Source organism: Elephas maximus, chromosome 1, assembly GCF_024166365.1.
Source record: "Elephas maximus indicus isolate mEleMax1 chromosome 1, mEleMax1 primary haplotype, whole genome shotgun sequence".
NCBI lineage: Eukaryota > Metazoa > Chordata > Mammalia > Proboscidea > Elephantidae > Elephas > Elephas maximus.
Window position 1 is genome coordinate 99,675,513 of NC_064819.1, and position 23,573 is coordinate 99,699,085.

General features: G+C 39.6%; 1 protein-coding gene across 7 annotated transcripts in view; it reads right to left on the minus strand.

The window, feature by feature from the left end:
* Positions 1-23,573, minus strand: part of SLC26A8 (solute carrier family 26 member 8) — a 90,935-nt gene that overhangs the window by 57,655 nt on the left and 9,707 nt on the right. For 6 of the 7 annotated variants that reach the window (XM_049890580.1, XM_049890533.1, XM_049890522.1 and 3 more), the window contains exons 3-5: positions 18,899-19,038; positions 7,835-7,951; positions 6,633-6,814 (exon numbers count right to left, since the gene is read on the minus strand). In XM_049890580.1, coding sequence (XP_049746537.1) covers positions 6,633-6,814; positions 7,835-7,951; positions 18,899-19,038 — 439 coding nt within the window. The remainder of the gene's footprint in view (positions 1-6,632; positions 6,815-7,834; positions 7,952-18,898; positions 19,039-23,573) is intronic. The other variant, XM_049890544.1, reaches the window with a different exon arrangement.

Genomic DNA, 23,573 nt, shown 5'->3' on the forward strand with positions numbered 1-23,573 from the left:
GACTGTATCTTGAGTCAGTCCCTTTTGAGATGTAAAAGAGAGGAGCGAGGAGATAGGAGAGGGACCTTATTACCACCAAGCAAGAAGAGCCAGGAGCAGAACATGTACTTTGGACTTGGGGTCCCTGCACTGAGAAGCTCCTAGTCCAGGGGAAGACTGATGACAAGGACCTTCCCCCAGAGCCAACAGGGAGCGGCACTCTGAATTTGGACTTCTAGCCTCCTATTCTGTGAGAGAATATATTTGTTTGCTAAAGTCAACCAGTTCTGGTATTTCTGTTATAGCAGCACTAGATAACTAAGAGAGAATCTGGTACCAGGAGTGGAGTGCTGCTGTAACAGATACCTACTATGTGGAAGCGGTTTTGTAATTGAATGTACTGGGTAGAGGCTGGAAGAGTTTTAAAGTTCCTAATAGTGAAAGCCTAGATTGCCTTGAAGAGACTGTTGGTGGAATTATGGACATCAAAGACAGTTCTGGTGAGGGCTCAGAAGGAAGAGAGAAGAAGTGTAACACCAGAGACAGCACAGACGGCAAGAAGTAACAGCAGAGAAATGGCAGCAGGAGAGCCAGGAACTGGCAACAGTGTGGGAGCCAATCCATGGAGCAAGAGAGATGAATTCCTTTGGGCAAGAGGCTTCCTGGCAGAGTGGGGAGCCTCTGGGCACATATAGATAGAGCTAGGCTTGCTGACCCACTGAACGAGAGAGCTGAGTGCCTCTAGGTCAAGGTTTACTGGTGGAGTGGGGTACCTCCTAGCCCTTATCAGTAGAGCTAAAGAGCTTAGGAACACTTGCTGGAGCAGGACAGAGGCTGGACTGGCCTGAGGGACCAAAAGACCAAGGAACCAGGAAGCAGAAGCTGAAGAGATAAGGAGCACAGGAAACAGAGCTGCCTTGGTCTCAAAGAGGATGGCCATTACCTCTGGGGTCTCAAAGGGTGGAACCAGAGCCTGCTGGGTCTCAAAGGTTGGGGCCGTGGCCTCCTAAGTTTCAGTCAGATCTTCACCAACTTGGTTCCGAAGCGTTGGGCTACCTTCCACAAGTGCCAGTGGAAGGGGGCCGGATCTGTTCCCCAAAGCTGAGGGGGCAGGGCTGCTATACCCAGGGGGCCTATTGGGACTGCAGAGGTGGGGGTCACCACTCAGATGAACTCGGAGAATGGAGCCCAAAGGCTAGGAAGTGGAATTGCCATTCCAGTGGGCTTGGAAGGTGAAGCTGAAGATCAGGGCCGAGGGGCCTCCACGCAGAATCTGGAGAGTGTGGCCAACACCCAGAGTCTGGAGGGCAGGGCCATTGCCTAGATGGTCTCAAGAGAACAGAAGATTATTTTCAAGCCTTGAGAGCTACTGTAAATTGTTCTGCTAGGTTTTTAACTTGCTTAATGTCTGTTATTCCTTTTTTTCCTCCAATTTCTCCCGTTTATAATGGAAATGCCTACCTTGTGCCTGTTCCACCATTGTACTTTGGAAGCAGACAACTTGTATTCTAGATTTTATAGATGAAGAGAAATTTTGCAGAAGATGAGATATTGGACTTGGAGTTGATATAAGACTTTCGGGATGATATGATGGGGTAAGTGTGTTTTACATGTGGCAAGGACATGAGTTGTGGGGGGCCAAAGGGTGGAATGTTATGGATTGAATTATCTCCCCCCAAAATGTGTGTCAATTTGGCTAGGCCATGATTCCCAGTATTGTGTGGCTGTCCTTCATTTTGTGATCTGATGTAATTTTCCTATGTTTTGTAAATCCTAACCTCTATCATGTTAATAAGTCAGGATAAGAGGCAGTTATGTTAATGAGGCAGGACACAATCTACAGGATTAGGATGTATCTTGAGTCAGTCTCTTCTGAGATATAAAACAGAGAAGCAAGGAGAGAGGGGAGGGACCTCATTACTACCAAGCAAGAAGAGTCAGAAGTGGAGTACATTCTTCTGACCCAGAGTTCCTGTGCTGAGAAGCTCCTAGACCAGCAGAAGATTGATGATAAGGACCTTCCTCCAGAGCCAACAGAGAAAGAAAGCCTTCCCCTGGAGCTGGAGCATTGAATTTGAACTTCTAGCCTCCTATTCTGTGAGAGAATAAATTTCTGTTTGTTAAAGCCATCCACTTCTGGTATTTCTGTTATAGCAGCACTAGATAACTAAGACACACCCATTCAACAATTTCTATAGGTAGAGTTCAATGACACTGGTTACATTCTTCACACTGTGTTATCAGTCTCACTGTCTCTTCCCATATTATTTCACCACCACTGACTTAGACTCACTGCCCCATAAACTACTCATCTATGTTTTAAAGTTACTGTTGTCAATTTTATCTCATCTAGATAATTCTTCAAAAGAGTGCAATGCTCAAGGCGATCATGCTTTACTAATTCAGCTAAACTGTTGTTTAGTTTGAAGATGATTTCAAGGGACAATTTTGGTTCAAGGTTCAAAATTTTCTCAGGGCAACAGATTCATAGGTTCCTCCAGACTCAATGGGTCAAGTATGACTGAGTTCCATAAGAAATTTAAAATTCTGTTCCACATTTTCCCCCTTTTGAGAAGGATTCATCTATTGAGCCCCTGATCATAACATTCAATAATGGTAGTCAGGTACCAAACAGTTCTGGTCTCATGGCAAAGAAGACAGTAGTTCACGGAGGCAACCAGACCTGAACCCCAGTTCCTTCTTCAATTCCTGGATCTGCTTCCTGCTCTGCTGCTCCAGGTGAATTGAGACCAACTGTTGTATCTTGGATGGCCACTCACAAGCTTTTAAGGCCCAAGGCACTACTCACTGAACTTGTGGGTAGAACAGAAACTCTAAAAACCGTGTTAGGCCAATTAGCTGGGCAGTCCCACTAAGCCATGACCCTAAGCTTTAGAACCAAGAGGACAAATCCCATGAGACTGTACCTAAGCAGTATCAGCAACTGCATCCTTTTTTTTTTTGGTTGCTGATGTAAAATTATATATAACACACCATTTGTCATTTTGCTCTTTTTCTGGTGTACGACTTAGTGTTATTAGTTACATTAGTTATATTTTGTAACCATTACCCTTAATCTGTACCAATTTTCCCACCACCATCACATAAACTCACTACATCTCAGAAAATAATTCCCTCTCTTCCTCCCCACTCCTTCCTCAGGTAACCACTGATAACTATTTGTCTATACATATTTGATATTACTTATTCTTGCCATTTCATATAAGTGAGGTCATACGGTGTTTGTTCTTTCGTGATTGACTTATCTTACTCAGCATAATGTCTTCGAGGTTCACCCATGTTGTAGCATGCATCAGGACTTCATTTCTCCTTATGGATGAGTAGTATTCTGTTGTATGGATGTACCACATTTTATTTATCCATTCCATTCTTGATGGGCACTTAGGTTGCTTCCACCTTTTTGCTATTGTGAACAGTGCTGCTACGAACATAGGTGTATATATGTCTGTCAGTGTCACTACTTTTAGGTCTCTGAGGTATACACTTAGTGGAATTACTGGGTCATACGGAAGTTCTATTTTTAATATTTTGAGGAATTTCCATACTGTTTTCCACAATGGTTGTACCATTTTTACATTCTCATTAGCAATGGATAAGGGTTCTGATTTCTCCACATCTTCAACATGTTTTTTTTTTTTTTTGGTCAGTATCATTCTAGAGATGGTATCTCATTATAGTTTTCATTGGTATCTCTCTAATGGCTAATGATGCTGAGCATCTTTTCATGTGTTTGTTGGCCGACTGGATATCCTATTTAGTGAAGTGTCTGTTCATGTCTTTTGCCATTTTTGTTAATTGGGTTATTTGTCTTTTTGTTGATAAATTGTAACAATTTTATATATATTTTGGATATTAGGCCATTATTAGGTATATGGTTCCCAAAGATTTTTTCCTAGTTTGTAGCTGTCTTTTTACACTTTGGATAAATTCCTTTGATGAACATAAGTATTTAATTTTTATGAGGTCCCAATAACCTATTTTTGTCTTCTGTTGCTTATGGGTTTGCTGTTGAATTTGATAATCATTGAAGAGAAGAAAAAAAAAACAAAAAAAACTCTGTCACGTAGCTTCACCTGTATGTTTTCTTCCAAGAACTTTATGGTTTCACATTTAACATTTAGGTCTTTGATCCATTTTTAATTAGTTTTTGTGTACGGTGTGAGGTATGAATCTGCTTCATCTTTCTGCATGTGGAAATCCACTTTCACCCAGCATCATTTGTTGAAGAGACTGTTCCTTCCCCACTGAATTGACTTAGTGCCCTTGCTGAGAAATCATTTGACCATAGATGTGTGGTTTTATTTCTGGGCTCTCAATTCTATTCCATGGATCTGTATCAGTTCTTTTTTATATTTTCTGTTTCTTTCCTTAGACTTTTTATTTCTTTGCTGAAGCTTTTTTTTTTTTAATATGTCTCAAGCATGGTCATAATGGTTCATGGAAGCATTTTTAGGATGGTTGCTTTAAAATCTTTGCCAGATAACTCTAACATTTCTGTCATCTCAGTGCTGGCATCTATTTATTGTCTTTTTTCATTCATTCGAGTTTAGATTTTCCTGGTTCTTGGTAGGATGAGTGATTTTTTATTGAAACCTGGATATTTTAGGCATTATGCTATGAGACTCTGGATCTTATTTAAACCTTCTATTTTAGGTAGCTTATTTTGACAAAGCTCCAGCAGGGGAATGAGAGAGGAGTACTTCCTCATTACTGGCTGGTTGAGGTAGAAGTCCAGGTTCCCCTCTCAGCATCTGTTGACACCTGAGGTAGGAGGGGCTCCTCATTATTGCTAGGCAGGCAGGGATGGTTGTTCTGGCTCCTCACTAGGCCTTCTCTAATACCATTTTGGCTGGAAAAGGGAGGAATGCCTTGTTCCTTCTCCCCATACAGCCCCTACTGATACACAGTGGTGGTGGTAGTGGTGGTGTGTGTGTGGCCTCATTACTGGTGGGTAATGGTAAAATTCCTGACTGTTCACTAAGCTTCCACTGACACCAGTTCCAGCAGGAAGTGGCAGGGGGCACTTCATTGCTGCTCAGCGAGTTTGGAAGCCTTGACTCCTTACTATGTCTTTTATAACCCCACCTTAGTTTGAAGGATTGGGGACCTTATTACAGCCAGGTGAGGATACCAGTTTAGGATTTCCACTCAGCTTTTGTTGGCACGGGTGGGTGTGAGGTCACAGTTCTTTCTGTGGTGTTTGTCTGGAGTACAACAGTTATTGTCTTAAAGTTTTTTGTGTTCCAAGGCTGCCCCTTTCCTGGTTTTAGAGAGAGGAGACTCTTATAGGAGCTTTTATGTCTGTGACCACTGTTGTTTTGAATTTCTGGTTTATTCAGCTCCATGTCTGGGATATACTTGGCAAAAAGAAAACCCAGGGAACTCCACCACCATGTTGTTCCTTTGGTTTTGTTCCTACCTGATCTACTTTCTTCTCTCTACCTTTCAGGTACTTCTTATGTTTGTTTTGCATATAATGTCCAGGGTTTTAATTGTATTTAGCGGGAAGAACGGGAAAAGGTATGTTTATTCCATCTTCCCAAAAGTGGAATATCTCTTCCTTTTATAGATTAAAAAAAAATGAGGCTCAAAGAAGAGGAGAAAACATGCCCAAGGCCACTTAGATAACAGGTCTTGGCATATTGCCTATAAATACTGTTTTGTCTCCCCACAAGACTGAATTGTTTTCTAAACCACAGGAGCTATATCTTCTTTTTTATTTTTCTTGTCTGCTAAAGTACTCAATTCAGTTCTTTGCACCAAGGAATTATACTTTATTGATGCTTACTATGTGACAGGCCCTCGTCTGAGTGCTTTACATAAAACATCTCACTTAATTCTCACAAGACCCCTGCAAAACAAATATTATTATTCCCATTTTCAATATGAGAAAACTAAGGCCTACAAAGGTAAAATCATTTACCTAAGTTCATACAGGTCATACGTGTCAGGGCTGGGACCTCCCCACTGTGATATCCTGCATTTGTAGGCTCCCAATAAGTCTTTACCTAATGGAAGATAGTCTCAGGGTAGATGAGCAAAAATCGGCTAGAGAATGAGTTAGTTGAGAAGAGAAATTAAACTGTAACATGTAACTTTAGTTCAGTAAGTAAAGCTTTAGGTGGTAAGACTCTCAGAGGAAAGGAAAGATACCACCAAAAATAAGTTTTGGTATTTTAATAAGTCAGTGACATCACTGTCCTTTAGCTGAGGTTCTGTCGTTGCAGGAAAAAAAATTTCAGGTTTGACTCTAATGTTTACTAACCCACAATGTAGTAGGTGAGCCTATGAGTGCTATTATTGTTAAAAGAATATAATGTAATTTTTAAAAGAGTAAAATCATGAGTGGAACTGTGGACCATAGTTCCTAGGACACTTCTTTAGTCTTAGAGGAAAAGTGAACAATGGGAATTTCAGTATCTCATCCTAAATCAGTGATGGGTGGTTTCTGAAGAGGGAGGAGTTTAGTCACTGAGGAGAGAGCCTACCCACACATCCCACAAGCTTTCCAAAAACAAATCACTGGAATTCCAGATATATCACAATGGATCACAGGAGCAATTAAAACAAGGGGTCCACTTCTAGTCCCTTTATTTATTTCTTCTGTAGGAGTTCAGAGACTCAGATCCTACCTGAATAATCCCAGCCAGAAAAGTTGTGGATGCCACCACACTCAAAGATCTATTATAAGCCGTAAGGAAGGAGGGCTGAGAAAAGTCATCCTTGAGGAAAGTTCCCAATACCAGGTGGCCACTGTTGAATGGGTTCAATTTCAGGACATTGATCATCAGAGCACTCACAAGGAAGAAGGAACCTATAAAAGAAGCAGAATGTTTGGGCAGAGGTGAGGTTTTAAAGTCCAGGTAAGCTGACAGATATTGACAAAAGCAAGGCATGGTCTGATTTTGTATTGTCCTTATTCTAAAGAACTTCTCTTATTTGAAAGTGGCGATTGAGAGGAAAGGGCAAGGAAAAGAATTCTGGCCTCGCATACTGTGTCCAGCTCACAGACTTTAGATCTTGGTGGTCCAGGTACTATTCTTCTTGTATTATGGGCATGTGGAATGGGATTCAAAAAGAGAAATTGACTGGTAACGGTTCTCAGGCTTAGCCACTGTGCCTGCTCGTAAAGAAGGTGAAAGTGAGATGGTAATGAAAGGATTAGGAAACAAAGCTAATCAATAATCATAAGAAAAATAACACCTAACATTCATGATTGGTTTACTACATGCAAGATTACCCTGAGCTAAACCTGTTCCAAATTATTTCAATTAATCCTCATATCAACATATATACATCTAACATATATACACATGTAACAGTCATTTCTAATTAAAAAGTTGTAGATGGACTTTTGACTCAGGGAAGGAAAGTGCTCATTCTGTGGGCTTGAGTGCTTTGATTACTATGACAGCATTTTCTCATTGTAAACTAATAAACTGACATGCTATACTATACATCAGCCCCTGCAGAGTTTGGTTATTTTGAGACCACCTGAGAGAGGGATCCACTCTAGCATCTAGGAAGTTTTTGGCTTTCCTGGGTTGAGGGCAGTCAGATTTCAATGTGTGGTCATTTCACCAAGGAAGTTACCTCCTCCCTTTAATTTCTTCGGGAAATACCTCGCTGGCCTGTTTTTCTGGCGGTTACATTAGCAGTAGCATACTAAATGAAGTGTTTAATTCCTACAATCTGAACACTAACTCTACAGATAGAATGTCAATCTTCTGCCTCTCTTCATTTTAAAGGCAGCTTTAAAAAGGGTTCCTTAGCAATAAGGAAATGACCGAGGTGGAAACTCATCCACCTTCTATGGTTCTAGTACTCAACTCACCAATAGACATTTGATGACATGATCCAAAAATTACATAAATTACTGAAGAACAGAAAGCTGCATAAGAGATATTGAGAGGAGGAATCAGTTGCCTTGCCAGCAAACTAAACATCAGGCCTGAAAAGCAAGATAATTTAAGTAAGAAAATGTAGCTTGGCTTTTAAAAGTTACCTTGAATAAAAACTGTAAGGAATATTTTAAATAAAAGTGATCTATGCATAAAAAAAAATTTTTTTATGTATATAGCTGAGTATGGGTAATAATATCCCTTGACATAAAGCCCTTAATTAGTACCTTTTCTTACCTCCTTTGACTCTTTTTTTTTTTTTTTTGACTCTTAGCTTCTTTTCTTATTTTACCAAGCATTTTTTTATACCTCAATTCTAAATCATAGGCTGAAACACCTTTCATGAAGTCTTAATGCTAATTATGGAAAGCAAACATCAGAGCAGTAAGACCTCTAATTCCAACAGCCCTGAAGCAGGGTTCCCCTCCCCTCAGTCCAGCAAAAGAAGGCCCTGGGAATCTTCCATGGCTGAAGACAAAGCTGAAGAGCAAGGCAAGAAGCACACTTAACTAACTTGACTCAACGTTGGTATGTGTTGTCTTCTCTTCCATGTGCCAATCACGCCAATTTCTTCCTTCAGCTCCTTCTGCAATACTTAAACTTTCTTTTCCAGGAAGCACCATAAGAATTTGGAAATTTTGAAGCAACTGGATTAAGATAGTGTCATCCTTTTGATGTTTCAAGCCTACACCTCCTGACCTGCGCCTCCCCCCTCAACTTACATCATATCAGTGTGCTCATTCAAATTCAATCATGACTGCAATGAGCAGGTTTATTGTCTTAGACGGCAAGACTTTATTTCGTTTTTCAAGTTTTTATTATGGAAAATTTCAAATATGTACAAAAATAGAGAATAACAAACTCCTGTATACCCATCACTCACTCAACAATGGTCAATTCATGGCCATTTTTGTTTCATCTATGCCCCCACTTCTCTCCCACTCCATATTATTTTGAAGCAAACCCCATATACTAAATCATTTCGTCTGTAGATATTTCAATATGTATCTCTAAAAGATGACTCTATTTAAATTTAGCTACAATACCATCATCATACCTAAGAAGTTTATAATGGTTCTTTAACATTATCAAATATCCATTGTTCATATTTCCCTGATTATCTTATAGTTGTTGAGTTGTTGTGGTAGAGGACTCTCTAAGATGACCCCCAATGATTCCTGCCAACTGGTATTCACACCCTGTAATCTTCTCCCCTGAAGTGTGGGCTGGACTTAGTAACTTGTTCCTAATAAACAAAATACAACAAAAATAATGGGATGTCACTTCTAACATTAGATTGCAAAAACACCATGGCTTCTGCTTTGGTTGTTCTCTCTCTCATGCAGGTCATCAGCCTCCAGAGCTGGTTTTATGTGTGTGGACCTGTGCAGTCACAGAAAGATCTCAGCTTAGAAGGGACCCACACCCAGAAGGACCCAAAATTTGGTTTAATGCCCTGCTGTCACCATTTTGAAATTCTGAATAATTTTGAAGAGGCCTTATATTTTCATTTTGCATTGGACCCCACAGATAAGGTAGTTAGTCCTGCCAGTTGCTGTGTCCCGAACACCTTCAACCAGCGTATGGAGAGGCCCACATGTCGAGGAACCTAGGCCTGCCAGCAACCACATGAGTGAGCTTGGAAGCAGATAATCTGAGTTCTGTCAACAGGCACCTGGGTGAGCTTGGAAGTAGATTCTCCAGCCTCAACAGAGCCTTGGGATGACTGCTTGACTCCGACCTCATGAGACCTTGAGTCAAAGGAAGGTGGGGTTTGGGGTGATCTTTAAAAAGAAACCATTTGCTATTACATGTTATGCTTTACTTTGAATCCGTTTAAATCAGGACCCAAATAAGGTCTTCACATTGTAATTAGTGGATATGTCTCTTAAGTCTCTTATAATCTTAAATTCCCTTTCCACATTTTTTTTCCCCAAGCAAGGCTCTGCTGATTGCAAGAAACAGAAAGCCCGTTCAAATCAGCTTAAACAAAATCAGGCATTTATGAGAAGGGTACGAACTGCAGTTGGGCCTCAGCAGGAACTACAGACAGAACTAAAACGCCATCACGATCCAAGGTGGCTATTTCCCCATTCTCTTTGTCTCTGGTTTTCATGGTCTCCTGTCTTTATTTCCAGTTTGGGGCTACTGTGAACAATACTGCTATGAATATTCTTGTACATATCTCCTAGTGCACAGATGCACAAATCTCTCGAGGTTATATACCCTGAAGTGTAACTGTTGGGGCATTTACTAGGTAATGCCAAACTGTTTTCCGAATAGTTGTACAATTTACATTCCCAGCAGCGCACTGTATGACAGTTTCCATTGTCCAAATGTGATAGCAGATGATACTGTCAGATTTTTAATTTTAGTGTGCTTGGTGGTAACTCATTTTGATTTCACTTTTCATTTCATTGATTATTGATAAGATTGAACATCTTTATCAACTTGTTGCCTTATGGATTTGTAAGAATATATTATAGATATAAGTCTTTTACTGGGTATACGCGTTACAAATATATTCTTTTTAGTCCTGCAATCTATAACAGCCCCTCAGTCTTTACTTATATGGTGAAATGAGTTCCTTTATATGGCTTTTTGTCTTGGTTCTTTGAAAAACAGCTTGAGAGATTTTCCCCTAAGCCCTAAGAAGTTACCTTTGCCCTAATTTCTACCCCACAGAATTTATTATTTTTGTCCAAGTTGATTGACATTTCTTGGGTAAGCTGTAAACAACCTGACTTTTTGTCTGGTCCTGGGCTGCAGCCTGTCCTGTGATTCATATTTACCTTGCAGGGATTGTTCAATAGACTATGCAAATGAGGTGAGTTGTAGACGAGCCATGTCTATTATGTAAATGGAGTATCTGTGGCCTACCAAGAGGGCCTGGTGGGAGGGCCATGTCTTGAAATTTACAAGGAGTTTGTGTATATATACAGCCAACCCTATACAGCTTTGGCAGATATAAGGAAGAAGAGAAGCAGCAGGAAGAAGCATAAGGAAGATAGCAGAAAGAAGAAGCAGAGAAAAAGAGAGAAGAGGCAAGGAACCTCCTAGAAGAGCTGTAACACTGGTCAAAGGCTATAATACTAAAGACTGTGAGAAGCCTGGAAGGGGCCCAGTCGCAGAGCCAGCAGCGACAGATGGCAGGGCCAAGAGGGGTCTGTCCTGAGAGGGTTGAAAGGAGTCAGTCTTCAGGGGGCCAAGAGAAGTCTGTCATTGGGGGGTTGAAAGGAACTTCCCCTGAGGGGGTCAAAAGTAGCCTGTCCTGAAGGGCTGAGAGGAGCCTGTCCTCAGGGAGCCAAGAGGAGCTGAGAGACCTGTCCTGCACTGAAAAAGAGAAACTCTGTCTACATGCTTCCTGATCCTGATTCCTAAGTTGTAGCCTCTTGATCCTGATCCCAAGTTCTACCCTATTCATCAATAAACCACTTAACTGTAAGTACAGTTTGTAAGTTCTGTGAGACATTACAGGGAATTGCCGAGCCCAAATGGGAGAGAAAAAAGTGCTGAGGGGAGGGACAGTGCCAGTGTCAGAGATAGAGTGGTACAACAGCTTAAAGAATGTGGAAATCTGGGATATATTTGACCTCCACCTCATAGGAGGAATTGGCTTTTTGCTGATTCTTGTATTTAAAGTTATTCATACACCTTATCTTTCATCATTTTGGCACTTTTGAAGAGTATTAGTAGATCAGTTATCTTGTCAAATGCCCCTCAACTTGGGTTTGTCTGATGTTTTCGCATGACTATACTAAGGTTAGGGGCCCTGGTGGTGCAATGGCGGTTTGAAACCACCAGCAGCTCTGTGGGAGAAAGATGTAGCAGTCTGCTTCCATAGAGATTTACACCCTTGGAAACCCGATGGGGTCGCGATGAGTCAGAACTGACTTGGTGGCAATGGGTGTGGTTTGGTACTAAGGTTATGCATTTTTTGCAAGAATTCTACAGAAATGACATTGTGTTCTTTTCAGTGCATCATATAAAAAGGTTCAATGATATCTATATCCACTCCTCACTTATCGACATGGTTAGGTTCCAAAGACCAGGTTATTATGCGAAAATCGGCTTTATGTGAAAACAGGAGGATGACCGTATCAGATCACAAAATGGAGGATGACTACAACATTACACAACTTCCAGAATACATCATTATATAGCTGCCAAATTACATCATTACATAAATGCCAAATCACTGAGAATCATGACCTAGCCAAGTTGACATATAACCTTAACGATCACAGCCAGTGTTATGTATTTTCGCCTTGCAACTCAGTGTCCATTATTGCCAGATGTATGTCATTAATGTGCAAAATAATTAGACAATAGAGTTTTTACTATTGTTGTAAATGTGAAATGTCAGATAATGACATAGTGGGTAAGTGAGGAGTAGGTGTATATGTGAGGCTGATGTTGGTAAATTGGTTATGGTGGTTTCTTTCAGGTTCTCCACTGCAAAGTAGTGGGGTAGTTAATAAATATCTTGGAGTAGATTCTTTGAAACTATGTAAATCCTGTTTCTTCTGAAACTTTCACCCATTGGTCTCTAGCATTCATTAGTGGATCTTGTCTACAATTTTTCCTGTGGTGTTTGCCTAATGGTAATTTTCTACTTTCTTTTGACATTTATAAATTGAAAATCTACTGTAAGGAAGGAAGATCCAGCACCTTTTAAATAAGGTCATCACCATGTAGTATCTTTATTTGAAGAAAATTATTGGGTCGTTAAGTACTGTGTATTCAAATATAAATAAAAACTTTGAATTATCCACATTATAAAATAACATAGTGTGAATAATTCAGAAGTTTTACTTATATTTGAATAGGCAGTACCTAAATAATGTACGGTGAATAATTCAAAAGTTTTACTTACATTTGAATAGGTGGTACGAATGACTTAATACTTAAAATAATACACAGTTCTGTGGTCAGCAAGAGTTGTTTGGGTTCATTCATTCATATAGTTATGTAGTCATTAGTATTCAACAAATACTTTTTGAGACTGTGCTGGATGCTAGGTATATTTATACATTCTAAGGTGATTCTTATTTTAGTATCAAATTACACTGATGACTTGGCAATAGATGCCCTCAAACTCTGACCAGAACTGAAGGACCTGTGATAGGTGGGAGTCAGTAGAGGACTCACAGTTATAGCATCAATGCCAAGAGTTCAGTTCTCCCATTACAGCACCACAGGAATACCCTAGAGACTTTCTGATACTTTACTGGGAGTGAATTATCCATACAAATGAGTCATTTTGATTTGTGGTTACCACATGGAATCTTTTTTTTTTTTTACGTTTGTGTGAGTTTTAAAAGGTACTCCTTTTTTCTGGTAATGCAAGGCTGGTTCAACATTAAAATATCAATTAATGTAATCCTCCATATTAACATCTAAAGATAAAAACCACATGATCCTGTCAATAAAAAAAAAAAAAATAGAAAAAGCATTTGACAAAATAAAGCATCTGCTCATGTTAAAAACTCTCAGCAAACAGGATAGGAGAGAACTTTCTCAACCTAATAAAGAACATCTATAAAAATCCTGCAGCTAACATTTTACTTAATGATAAAAGACCATACTTCCACCTTTAAGATCAGGAACAAGGCAAGAATGTTTGTTCTCACCACTCTTATCCAAAACAGTACTGGAAGTCTTAGCCAGTGCAATAAACAAGAAAAAGTTATAAAAGGCATTGCGATTGGGAAGAGAGAAATAAAACTGCCCCTATTCACAGATAATATGATTGTCTATGTAGAAAATCCCAAGGAATCTACAAAGGTTCTTAGAACTAATAAGTGAATGACAGGAAAGATGGTCAACACTCAAAAATCAATTGTTTTTCTCTATTCAAACAGTGAAAAATTTGGAACTGAACTTTAAAAACAAATAACACTTAAAATTCAAAACAAAACAAAACTCATGGCCGTCAAGTGGATTCTGACTCATTGCAACCCTGAAGGACAGAGTAGAATTGCCCCATAGGGTTTCCAAGGCTGTAATCTTTACGGAAGCAGACAGCCACGTCTTTCTCCTGCAGAACAGCTGGTGGATTTGAACGGCCAAACTTTCAGTAAGCAGCCAAGCATTTAACCACTGTGCTACCAGGGCTCCCTCCACTTACAATAACCCCCCTGAAAATGAAATACTAGGTATAAGTCTATCAAAACATGTACAGGATCTGCATGCTTAAAACTACAAAAGGCTGATGAAAGAAATCGAAGAAGATCTAAATAAGTGGAAAGGCATACCATGATGATGGATTAGAAGATTCAACATAATCAAGATGTTGATTCTCCCTAAGGTGATCCATAGATTTAATATAATACTTATTAAGATCTCAGCAGGATTTTTAATAGATGTGGACAAGTTGATTCTAAATTTTACATGGAAGAGTGGAGGAACTAGAATAGCTAAAACAATTTTGAAAAAGAACGAAGTTGGAGGAATCACACTACCCAATTTTAAGACTTACTACAAAGCTACAATAACCAAGACATGTGGTGTTGGTAGGAGGATAGATACATAGTGGAACAGAATAGAGAGTCCAGAAATAGACTCACAAAAATATGGCCATTTGATCTTTGACAAAGGTATGAAAAAAATTCAAGGGAGAAAAGGCAGTCTTCTTTAAAATGATGTGGAAAATGCAACAAAAATAAACCTTGATGGAACAACAGAACGGAAATATTGAGAATGTTTACGCATTGTGAAGAATGTAACCAATGTCACTGAGCAGCTTGTGTAGAAATTGCTGAATGGGAATCTAAACTGCTGTGAATGTTCACTGAAAACACAATAAAATATTATTAAAAACAAAACAAACAAAAAAGCCTTGCCCTAAACTTCATACCTTATATAAAGATTAACTCAAAATGGATCATAGATCTGAATATAAAACATAAAACCACAAAACTTTTAGAAGAAAACAAAGGAGAAAATCTTCATGATCTGTGGTTAGGTGAAGAGTTCTTAGATGTGATAGCAAAAGCACAATCCATAAAACAAAAAAAATTGATAAACTGGACTTCATGAAAGGAAAAATTTTGCTCTGCCAAGAGAATGAAAAGACAAAATATAGACTTAGAAAATATTTGTAAATCACGTATCTCACAAAGGACTTGTATCCAGCGTATATAAAGAAATCTCACAAGTCAACAATAAGAATATAAAAATCCCAATTAAAAAATGGGCGAACACTAGAATAAGCACTTCACTTTTCTTTTGCTATTATTACTTGAGGATCACAAATAACCACATGAAAAGATGATAAACAGCATTAGCTATTAGGAAAATGCCAATTAAAACCATGATAAGATACACTACATTCCTCTCAGAATGGCAAAATTAAAAAATACTGTCAGTTAGACTTTTTCAAAATTATAAACCTTTAATCTGTGAAGTACCTGTTAAGAGAATGAAAAGACAAGCTACATAAAAGCCTGTGAGTGGCCATCTAGGAAACTCCATTGGTCTCACCCCTTCATGAACGAGGAAGGAGAAAAGTAAAGATACAAGGGAAAGATTAGTCCAAAGGACTAATGGACCACATCTACCACGGCCTCCACCAGACTGAGTCCAGTATAACTAGATGGTGCCCGGCTTCCACCACTGACTGCTCTGACAGGGATCATAACAGAGAGTCCTGGACAGAGCTATAGAAAAATGTAGAAGAAAATTCTAACTCAAAAAGAAAGACCAGACTTACTGGCCTGACAGAGACTGGAGAAACCCTGAGAGTATGGCCCCTGGACACCCTTTCAGCTCAGTAATGGGATCACTCCTGAGGTTCACCCGTCAGCCAAAGATCGAACAGGCCCATGGAACAAAACAAGACTAAAGGGGTGCACCAGTCAGGAAGGCAGGAGGGAACAGGAAAGCTGGTAATAGGGAACCCAGGTTTGAGAAGGGAGAGTGTTGACATGTCACGGGGTTGTTAACCAATGTCATAGAACAATGTGTGTACTGTTTGATGAGAAACTAGTTTGTTATGTAAAGCTTCATCTACAGTACAATGAAAAAAAAAAAGGACAAGCTACAAACTAGGAGAAAACATTTGTAAAACACACATCTGACAAAGGACTAGTATCTAGAATATGTAAAGAACTCACAAAATTCAACACCAAAATTGCAAACAATCCAATTAGAACATGCACAAAGACATGAAAAGACATTTCATGAAGATATCCATATGGCAAACAAGCATATGAAAAGATATTCAAACATCATTAGCCATTAAAAAAAAAAAAATAGGGAAATGAAAATTAAAACCACAACACGATTTCACTATAAACCTCTCAGAATTGCTCAAATTAAAAAAAAAAAAAAAAAAAATAGCGACAATACCAAATGCTGGTGAAGATGCAGAGAAAATGGGAATGTAAAATCATACAGCCACCAGGAAAACAACATGACAGTTTCTTAAAAAACTAAACACACAATTACCATATAACCCCGCAATTGTACTCCTGGGTTTTTATACCAGATAAATGGAAACATATTTTCACATAAAAACCTGTACATGAATATTTATAACAGCTGTATTTGTAATATACCTGTAAGATATTTGTAAATAACTATAGAGGGTCAGCGAAAAAGAGGAAGACCCTCAATGAGATGGATTGACACAGTGGCTGCAACAACGAGCTCAAGCATAATTAAGAGTCATGAGGATGGTCCTGGACCAGACAGTGTTTTATTTTGTTGTACACAGGGTCACTATGAGTCAGAACTGACTTGATGGCACCTAAGAACAATAACAACAAATCTATAATAGCTAATAACTGGAAATAATCCAGATGTTCAATGGGTGAATGGTTAAAAAAAACTATGGTACATTCATGCCATGGAATACTAGTTGGCAATAAAAAGGAGCAAACCATTGATACGTATTAACGAGGCAGGCAACAATCTCCAGAAAATTATGCTGAGTGAAAAAAAGCCAATCCCAAAAGGTTATATATTGTTGATTCCATTATATAACATTCTTGAAATGGTAAAATTATATAAGTGGAGGACAAATTCGTGGTTGCCAGAGGTTAAAGGGGGGTAGGGCAGAAGGGAAGCGGGTGTAGCTATAAAAAGGAAACATGAAGGATCCCTGTGGCAATGAAAATGTCCTGTATCTTAACTGTATCAATACCAATATCCTGGTTGTGAGGTTGTAATACAGTTTTGCAAGATATTACCATTGAGAAACTGGGCAAAGGGCACATGGGATCTCTGTGTATTGTTTCTTATCAATGCATGTGAATTTATAATTATCTCACAATGAAAAGTTTAATTAAAAAATACTGACAATATCAAGTGCTGATGAAGATGTGGAGGAATTGGAATTCTCATGCACTGCGGGTAGAAATGTAAAATAGTAGGTACAGCTACTCTGGAAGACAGTTTGGCAGTTTCTTATAAGGTTAAACATATACTTACCATATGAACTATATGACCAGCAATTCCACTCCTGGTATTTACCTTAGAGAAATGAAAACCATGCTCACACAAAAACCTGTAGGTGAATGTTCATAGCAACTTTGTGATAGCCAAAGCCTGGAAACAACCCAAATGTCCATTAACAGGTGAATGGATAAACCAACTATGGAACATCCATACAATGGAATTATTACTCAATAACAAAAAACTACTGATGCCACATACAACAACTTACATGAACCTCAGAGACCTAATGCTGAAAGAAAAAAGCCAACTTTCAAAGGTTATATACTGCACAATTCCATTGATATGACATTCTCAAAAAACCAAAACTATAGTGATAGAGAACAGATCAGTGGCTGCCAAGGATCAGGGGTCGGGGAGGGATGTGATTAAAAGAGATGGCACAAGAGAGTTTTGGGGGTGATAAAATTGTTATGTATCCTGATTGTCGTGGTGGTTACACAAATATATATATGTATATACATATATGTATGCTTTAAAATTCATAGAACTATACACTGAAAGGAAATAAAGTCAATTTTACTGCATGACAATTAAAAGGCATCCCTTTTCCTCAACTGAGCCTTCTCCCTGTGCCAAAGTTGGACGTCAGCTACCACTTGTCCCTTTGGCTGGACTCCTCTGTGCTCTGTACAAACTGCACAATCATAAGCTCCACCCATTACTGGCTGCCCTCAGAAGAATGGAGAAATGGCAGTATTTAAAGACTACGATGGGGAATTGTGAACTACTTGACTAAAAGATTAACAAAGCCCCTCTTCTTTCTCTGTGGATAAATTTGATCTTGGGTTAACTTTCTAGCTCCGTTTCCCTGGAAACGTGATAACACTGGAATATCAGCTGTGTTACCAGGCAACATTGCTTATGGTAAAAATGAGCCCTATTGGTATACTCCATCTGGACCAAGAGGACTATGAATGAACTATAAACACCCAATGGGAAACCCTAGCTTTGGACTCTGAGCATGGAGATGCTTATTAACTGGGCATGTCCCTATGGGACCCTGGATCAACATTCATGAGACTATTATAAGAAATGTTGGTTACTATCTGGGAAATGAGGCTTCTAAAGCCCAGATAGCTCCCATATTGCTCTGTGTGATCTTATTCTTTTACATCTGAACTGCTACTTGGAAGACCAAAGACCCGGACTGTTATGTGACCAGCTGTTAGGACTCCTGCTGAAGAGAGGTTGGCATGTTGGGTTTCTTATCCTTCACCTTTCTACATAAAACCAATGCCAAGTGAGGTCTAGCATAGTCATGTGAATATGAAAAGACTAGTTAAGCAAAAAATGGTGAAGAGTGGGCATTGCAAATACTCTGGGAAGTACTCAGGGGTCTAAACTAAACTGAGTCTTTTGGAACCACTTGGAGGGGTTAAAAATCTGGCAGGTAAGGCTACAAATAAATGGTAATCATGTGATGGAATTTACATTTTTTTTTCTATTCATCTAACACAAGTAATTGTTTACCCCGGACAAGTGGACAAGTTCTGATTTATTGGTTTTGAATAAAAAGGCTTCGTTGTCTTCCTTACCTTGGGGAACTTGCACAAGGCCAACACTTATACCAGCAATTAAGTCTCCAAGAAGCCAATCCTTGAATCGATACAAACATACCCACTCTAGGAAGGGAAAGATGGTAAGCATGCATCTTATGAATTTGTGCCATGAGCAGCTGTGAGAAAGAAGAGCAGGGACTTGGTTAGGTTCTCCAAAGAAAAAGGCTACAAAGCCAAGGAAAGGCACGAGGCACAGCCCTTCTTTCCATACAGTAGTGTTTCTCAACATCAGCACTACTGGCATTTTAGGCAAGATACTTTTTTTTTTTTTTACTTCTTTGTTGTGGGACTGGCTGTCCTGTGCATTGTAGGATGCTCAGTAACATCCAGGGTCTCTGTCCACTAGATGCCAGTAGAATCCTCCCTGTCCAGTTATGACAACTGAAAATGTCTCCAGACATTGCCAAATGTTTCCTGGGGGCAAAACCACCTGTAATTGATTTATAATCAGTAATACTGGTGGAAGGCAGGGGGACTTAACACATTTCACATCATCATCATTCCCATATACTAACATTTTTACTGAACACCAAATCTATGAGATTTATAGAAAATACAGATTAAGTCCTATGCTTAAGGAGTCAGTCATGTAAAGAAAGGGCAATAAAATAAAGCTTTATTATCCTTTAACCCAGTGGATATCAACCATGAGCAATTCTGCTCCCCAGGAGACATCTGGCAATATCTGGAGACATTTTTGACTTCACAACAGGCATCTAGTGAGTAGAGGCCAGGGATGGTGCTAAACATCCTATAATGCACAGAACAGCCCTCTGTAAGAAAGAATTTTTGGTCCAAAGTGTCAATGATGCTGAGGTTGAAAAACCCTGCTTTACCATTTAACCCAAACCAAACCCAATGCCGTCGAGTCGATTACGACTCATAGCAACCCTATAGGACAGAGTAGAACTGCCCCCCATAGAATTTCCAAGGAGCGCCTGGCGGATTCGAACTGCCAACCCTTTGGTTAGCAGCTGTAGCACTTAACCACTATGCCACCAGGGTTTACTTTAACCTTTGGATCACCTGAAAAAGCAGAACTGCACCAACTAAGTAAATAAATATCAATTTGGCTTTAAAGTGCTTTTGCTATTTACATTTTAGCATGGGCTAAAACCAAAGACTATGGAGATATTCCATGTGTGAGAAGTACCTAGATAACAAATATAACTTTAGTATATGCAGAGCTAAAATATGTGCTCAGAAAAGAAATAACTTCACATGTTTGACTCTCACAACTACAAGCATTACTATCCCATAGAAGTGACTCTGCCAAAGTCACAGTAGTAAGCATGGGCAGAGCTAGGATTAGAAACCAGGTCTTCTGATTTCTAGTTTAGCATTCTAGCCACTATATTATATAAGGAGTTCCTACTGACAGCTGTTAAATTCTGCTCAGGAGGTAGGAGCAAGACAATCAGTCTGCTATTTTTATGAGCGTCCCTGGGTGTGCGGCAGGTGCACCAAGTGTGTTCTCTCTAATTAAAACTCCGTTTGGGGAAGGGAAGGAGCCCTGGTGGCGCAGTACTTAAGTGCTTGGCTGCTAACCGAAAGGTTTGCAGTTTGAAAACACCCAGTGGCTCTGTGGAAGAAAAGACCTGGCAATCTGCTCCTGTAAAGATTACAGCCTAGGAAACCCTATGGGCAGCTCTACTCTGTCCTATAGGGTCACTATGAGTCAGACTCAACTTGACGGCACACAACAATGTGGGAAAGGGAGCCCAGGTGGCACAAACAGATAAGTGCTTGGCTGCTAACCTAAAGGTTGGTAGTTCGAACGCACCCAGCGACTACACAGGAGAAAGACCTGATGATCTGCTTCTGTAAAGATTACAAAGAAGAAAACCCTATGGGGCAGTTCTGCTCTGTCACATGGGTCACTATGAGTTGGGATCAACTAGACAGCACCTAACAACAACAATGGAAAAGGGGTTGCCAGGAGTCAGAATTGGCGGAAACTAACAATAACATCACTCTGTTACTTCACTTCACCACGTGCTGCCCGGCAGAAGACCAGCGTGGGAGAAAAAAACAAAAAAACTTGGAGTGATTAGCATCTAAGAGTGAAAGGAATCAAGGAGGGGGTCAAGGAATAGAAATTGAAATTGGTGAGGGAGGAGTTTAGAGATTTAGACATAAATCTTGATTTTTAGTGAGCACATCTTAAAAGTGAGGAATGTGAGTTTATGTGAAAGCACAGGGCGGAATTTGACAAGAGTTGCAGTGGCTAACTAGGAGGAATAAAATGAGGAAAAAGAAGTTCTGTGCAGAAAGGAAGATACGGAGTTAAAAGATTATGCTATTTGCTTTAAAAACACTCGTATAGTGTTCTCTGTGTACTAGAAGCTTTATAAACACTTTTTAAATCCTTATAACTATACTCTTATGAGGTAGACTCTATTGAAAAAAAAAAAAGTTGCCATTGAGTCAACTCCAACTCATGGCGCCCCCAGGTGTATCAGAGTAGAACTTTGCTCTGTATGGTTTTCAGTGGCTGATTTTTTGGAAGCAGATCACCAGGGCTTTCTACCAAGGCACCCCTGGATGGACCTGAAACTCCAGCCTTTTGGTTAGTAGCTGAGTAAGTTAACCATTTGCACCACCTATTATCATGTCATCATCCCCATTTTACAGATTCAGAAACTGAGCCATAGTAGGACTAGATAGCTTACCCAAGGTCACACAGCTGGGAAGCTGTGGAATTGGAATTCAAGCCCAAGTAGTATGGCTGGTTAGTAGTCTTGCTCTTAACCACTCTTTTGTGGTACCTGTCAGGTTAAAATTCAGAAGTGGGAGAACTGTATGTTTTAGAAGTAGGGAATAAGAACTGTTCTAAGAGCCCATGGAAGCAAGAACAGGTTGATTTAAGTGCCCAAGAGGCATGGTAGGGGAGTTAGGTTAAAGTTGCTTTGGTAGTACCTGTCTGAAATGAGGGTAAAATAAGGAAAAGACTATCATTTTATAGAGACAAAGCCAATGTGAACCCCAGCGCCCTCCTCAACATACTTCCTCTGACCCATCCTGGAATGGAGGAAATGAAAGTAGTGATGTAGGACTGGGAAAGAACATCCAAGACCAGAACTTGCAAAAAGCAGGATGTGACAAAAGAGGAAGCCTCAGAAAATGGAAAGTTTGAAACAGGGCTATGCAGAGGCCTTCCCCATCACCGAGCACATGCCAATCACAGGCAATATAAATCTAGAGTGTGAGTGAGGATAACTTGAATGAGTAGGGTTAATATCATGATGTAGGTCACCAAAGGTTCTTACCCTGGGGCCTATGGGCCCCCAACAGGTCTGTAGATAGAATCTGGGAGAAAGGAGAATGAAGGAAACTAAAGATACAAGGGAAAGATTAGTCCAAAGGACTAATGGACCACGTCTACCATGGACTCCACCAGACTGAATCCAGCACAGCTAGCTGGTACCTGGCTATCACCACTGACGGCTCTGACTGGGATCACAATAGAGGGTCCTGGACAGAGCTGGAGAAAAACGTAGAACAAAATTCTAACTCAAAAGACCAGACTTACTGGCCTGACAGAGACTGGAGAAACCCTGAGAGTATGGCCCCCAGAACCCTTTTAGCTCAGCAATGAAGTCACTCCTGAGGTTGACCATTCAGCCAAAGATTATACAGGCCTATAAAACAAAACAAGATTAAAGGGGCACACAAGCCCAGGGGCAAGGACTAGAAGGCAGGAGGGGACAGGAAAGCTGGTAATAGGAAACCCAAGGTCAAGAATAGAGAGTGTTGACATGTTGTGGGTTTGGTAACCAGTCATAAAACAATATGTGTACTAGCTGTTTAATGAGAAACTAGTATGCTCTGTAAACCTTCATTTAAAGTATAATTTAAAAAAAAAAAAAGAATTTTGGGGGAAAGATGGGGTTCTATAAACTTGGATAGAAAAAATTGTCATAATTTTCACTAACCTTTAGTTGAAATTTATCATTTCCTTCCATAATGACTGTTGACAACACATCACAATAGTATTAGCAGAACTTGACTTGTTACCAAGAGAAATCACAAATATTTTCATATCACATCACAACTGTTGTAGATATCTTGAAATATCATTTATATCACTACTTTGAAACTATGGTAGTTATTAGACCCAATTATTAAATAACATAACTTTCGAAAACTATTTTGATCACTATAAGAAAACCAAAACCAAACCTATTGCCATCAAGTCAATTCTGACTCATAGCGACCCTATAGGACAGAGGAGAACTGGTCCATAGGGTTTACAAGGAGCTCAATATAATTGCTTTCTTGTATAATCCAATGTATTTTATGTATAAAAAAAGATTGATAAACTTCACCAGACTGCTAAAAGGTTCACAGCACAAAAACAGGTTAAGAGTGCCTGAATTATAGGACCTAGGTAGTCACATGGTCTTCTCTGGACTCTTTCCAGAGGTAGTGGTGGGTTCTACACTGATGACCATGAAGGCTATGTGGATACCATTGTATATGAAGTTAGAAAGATCTCATTCTGCTACTATTAGTCCACATGGTTGCCTCTGTTTGTCAGGACACTGATTAATCATATAATTATTAGATATCTAGCATCCCTAGATGCTGTGGGGGGCACCTAAGGTCTTTATGCCCAAGAAGTTTACAGTCTAGAAAGTGCTACAAGGCA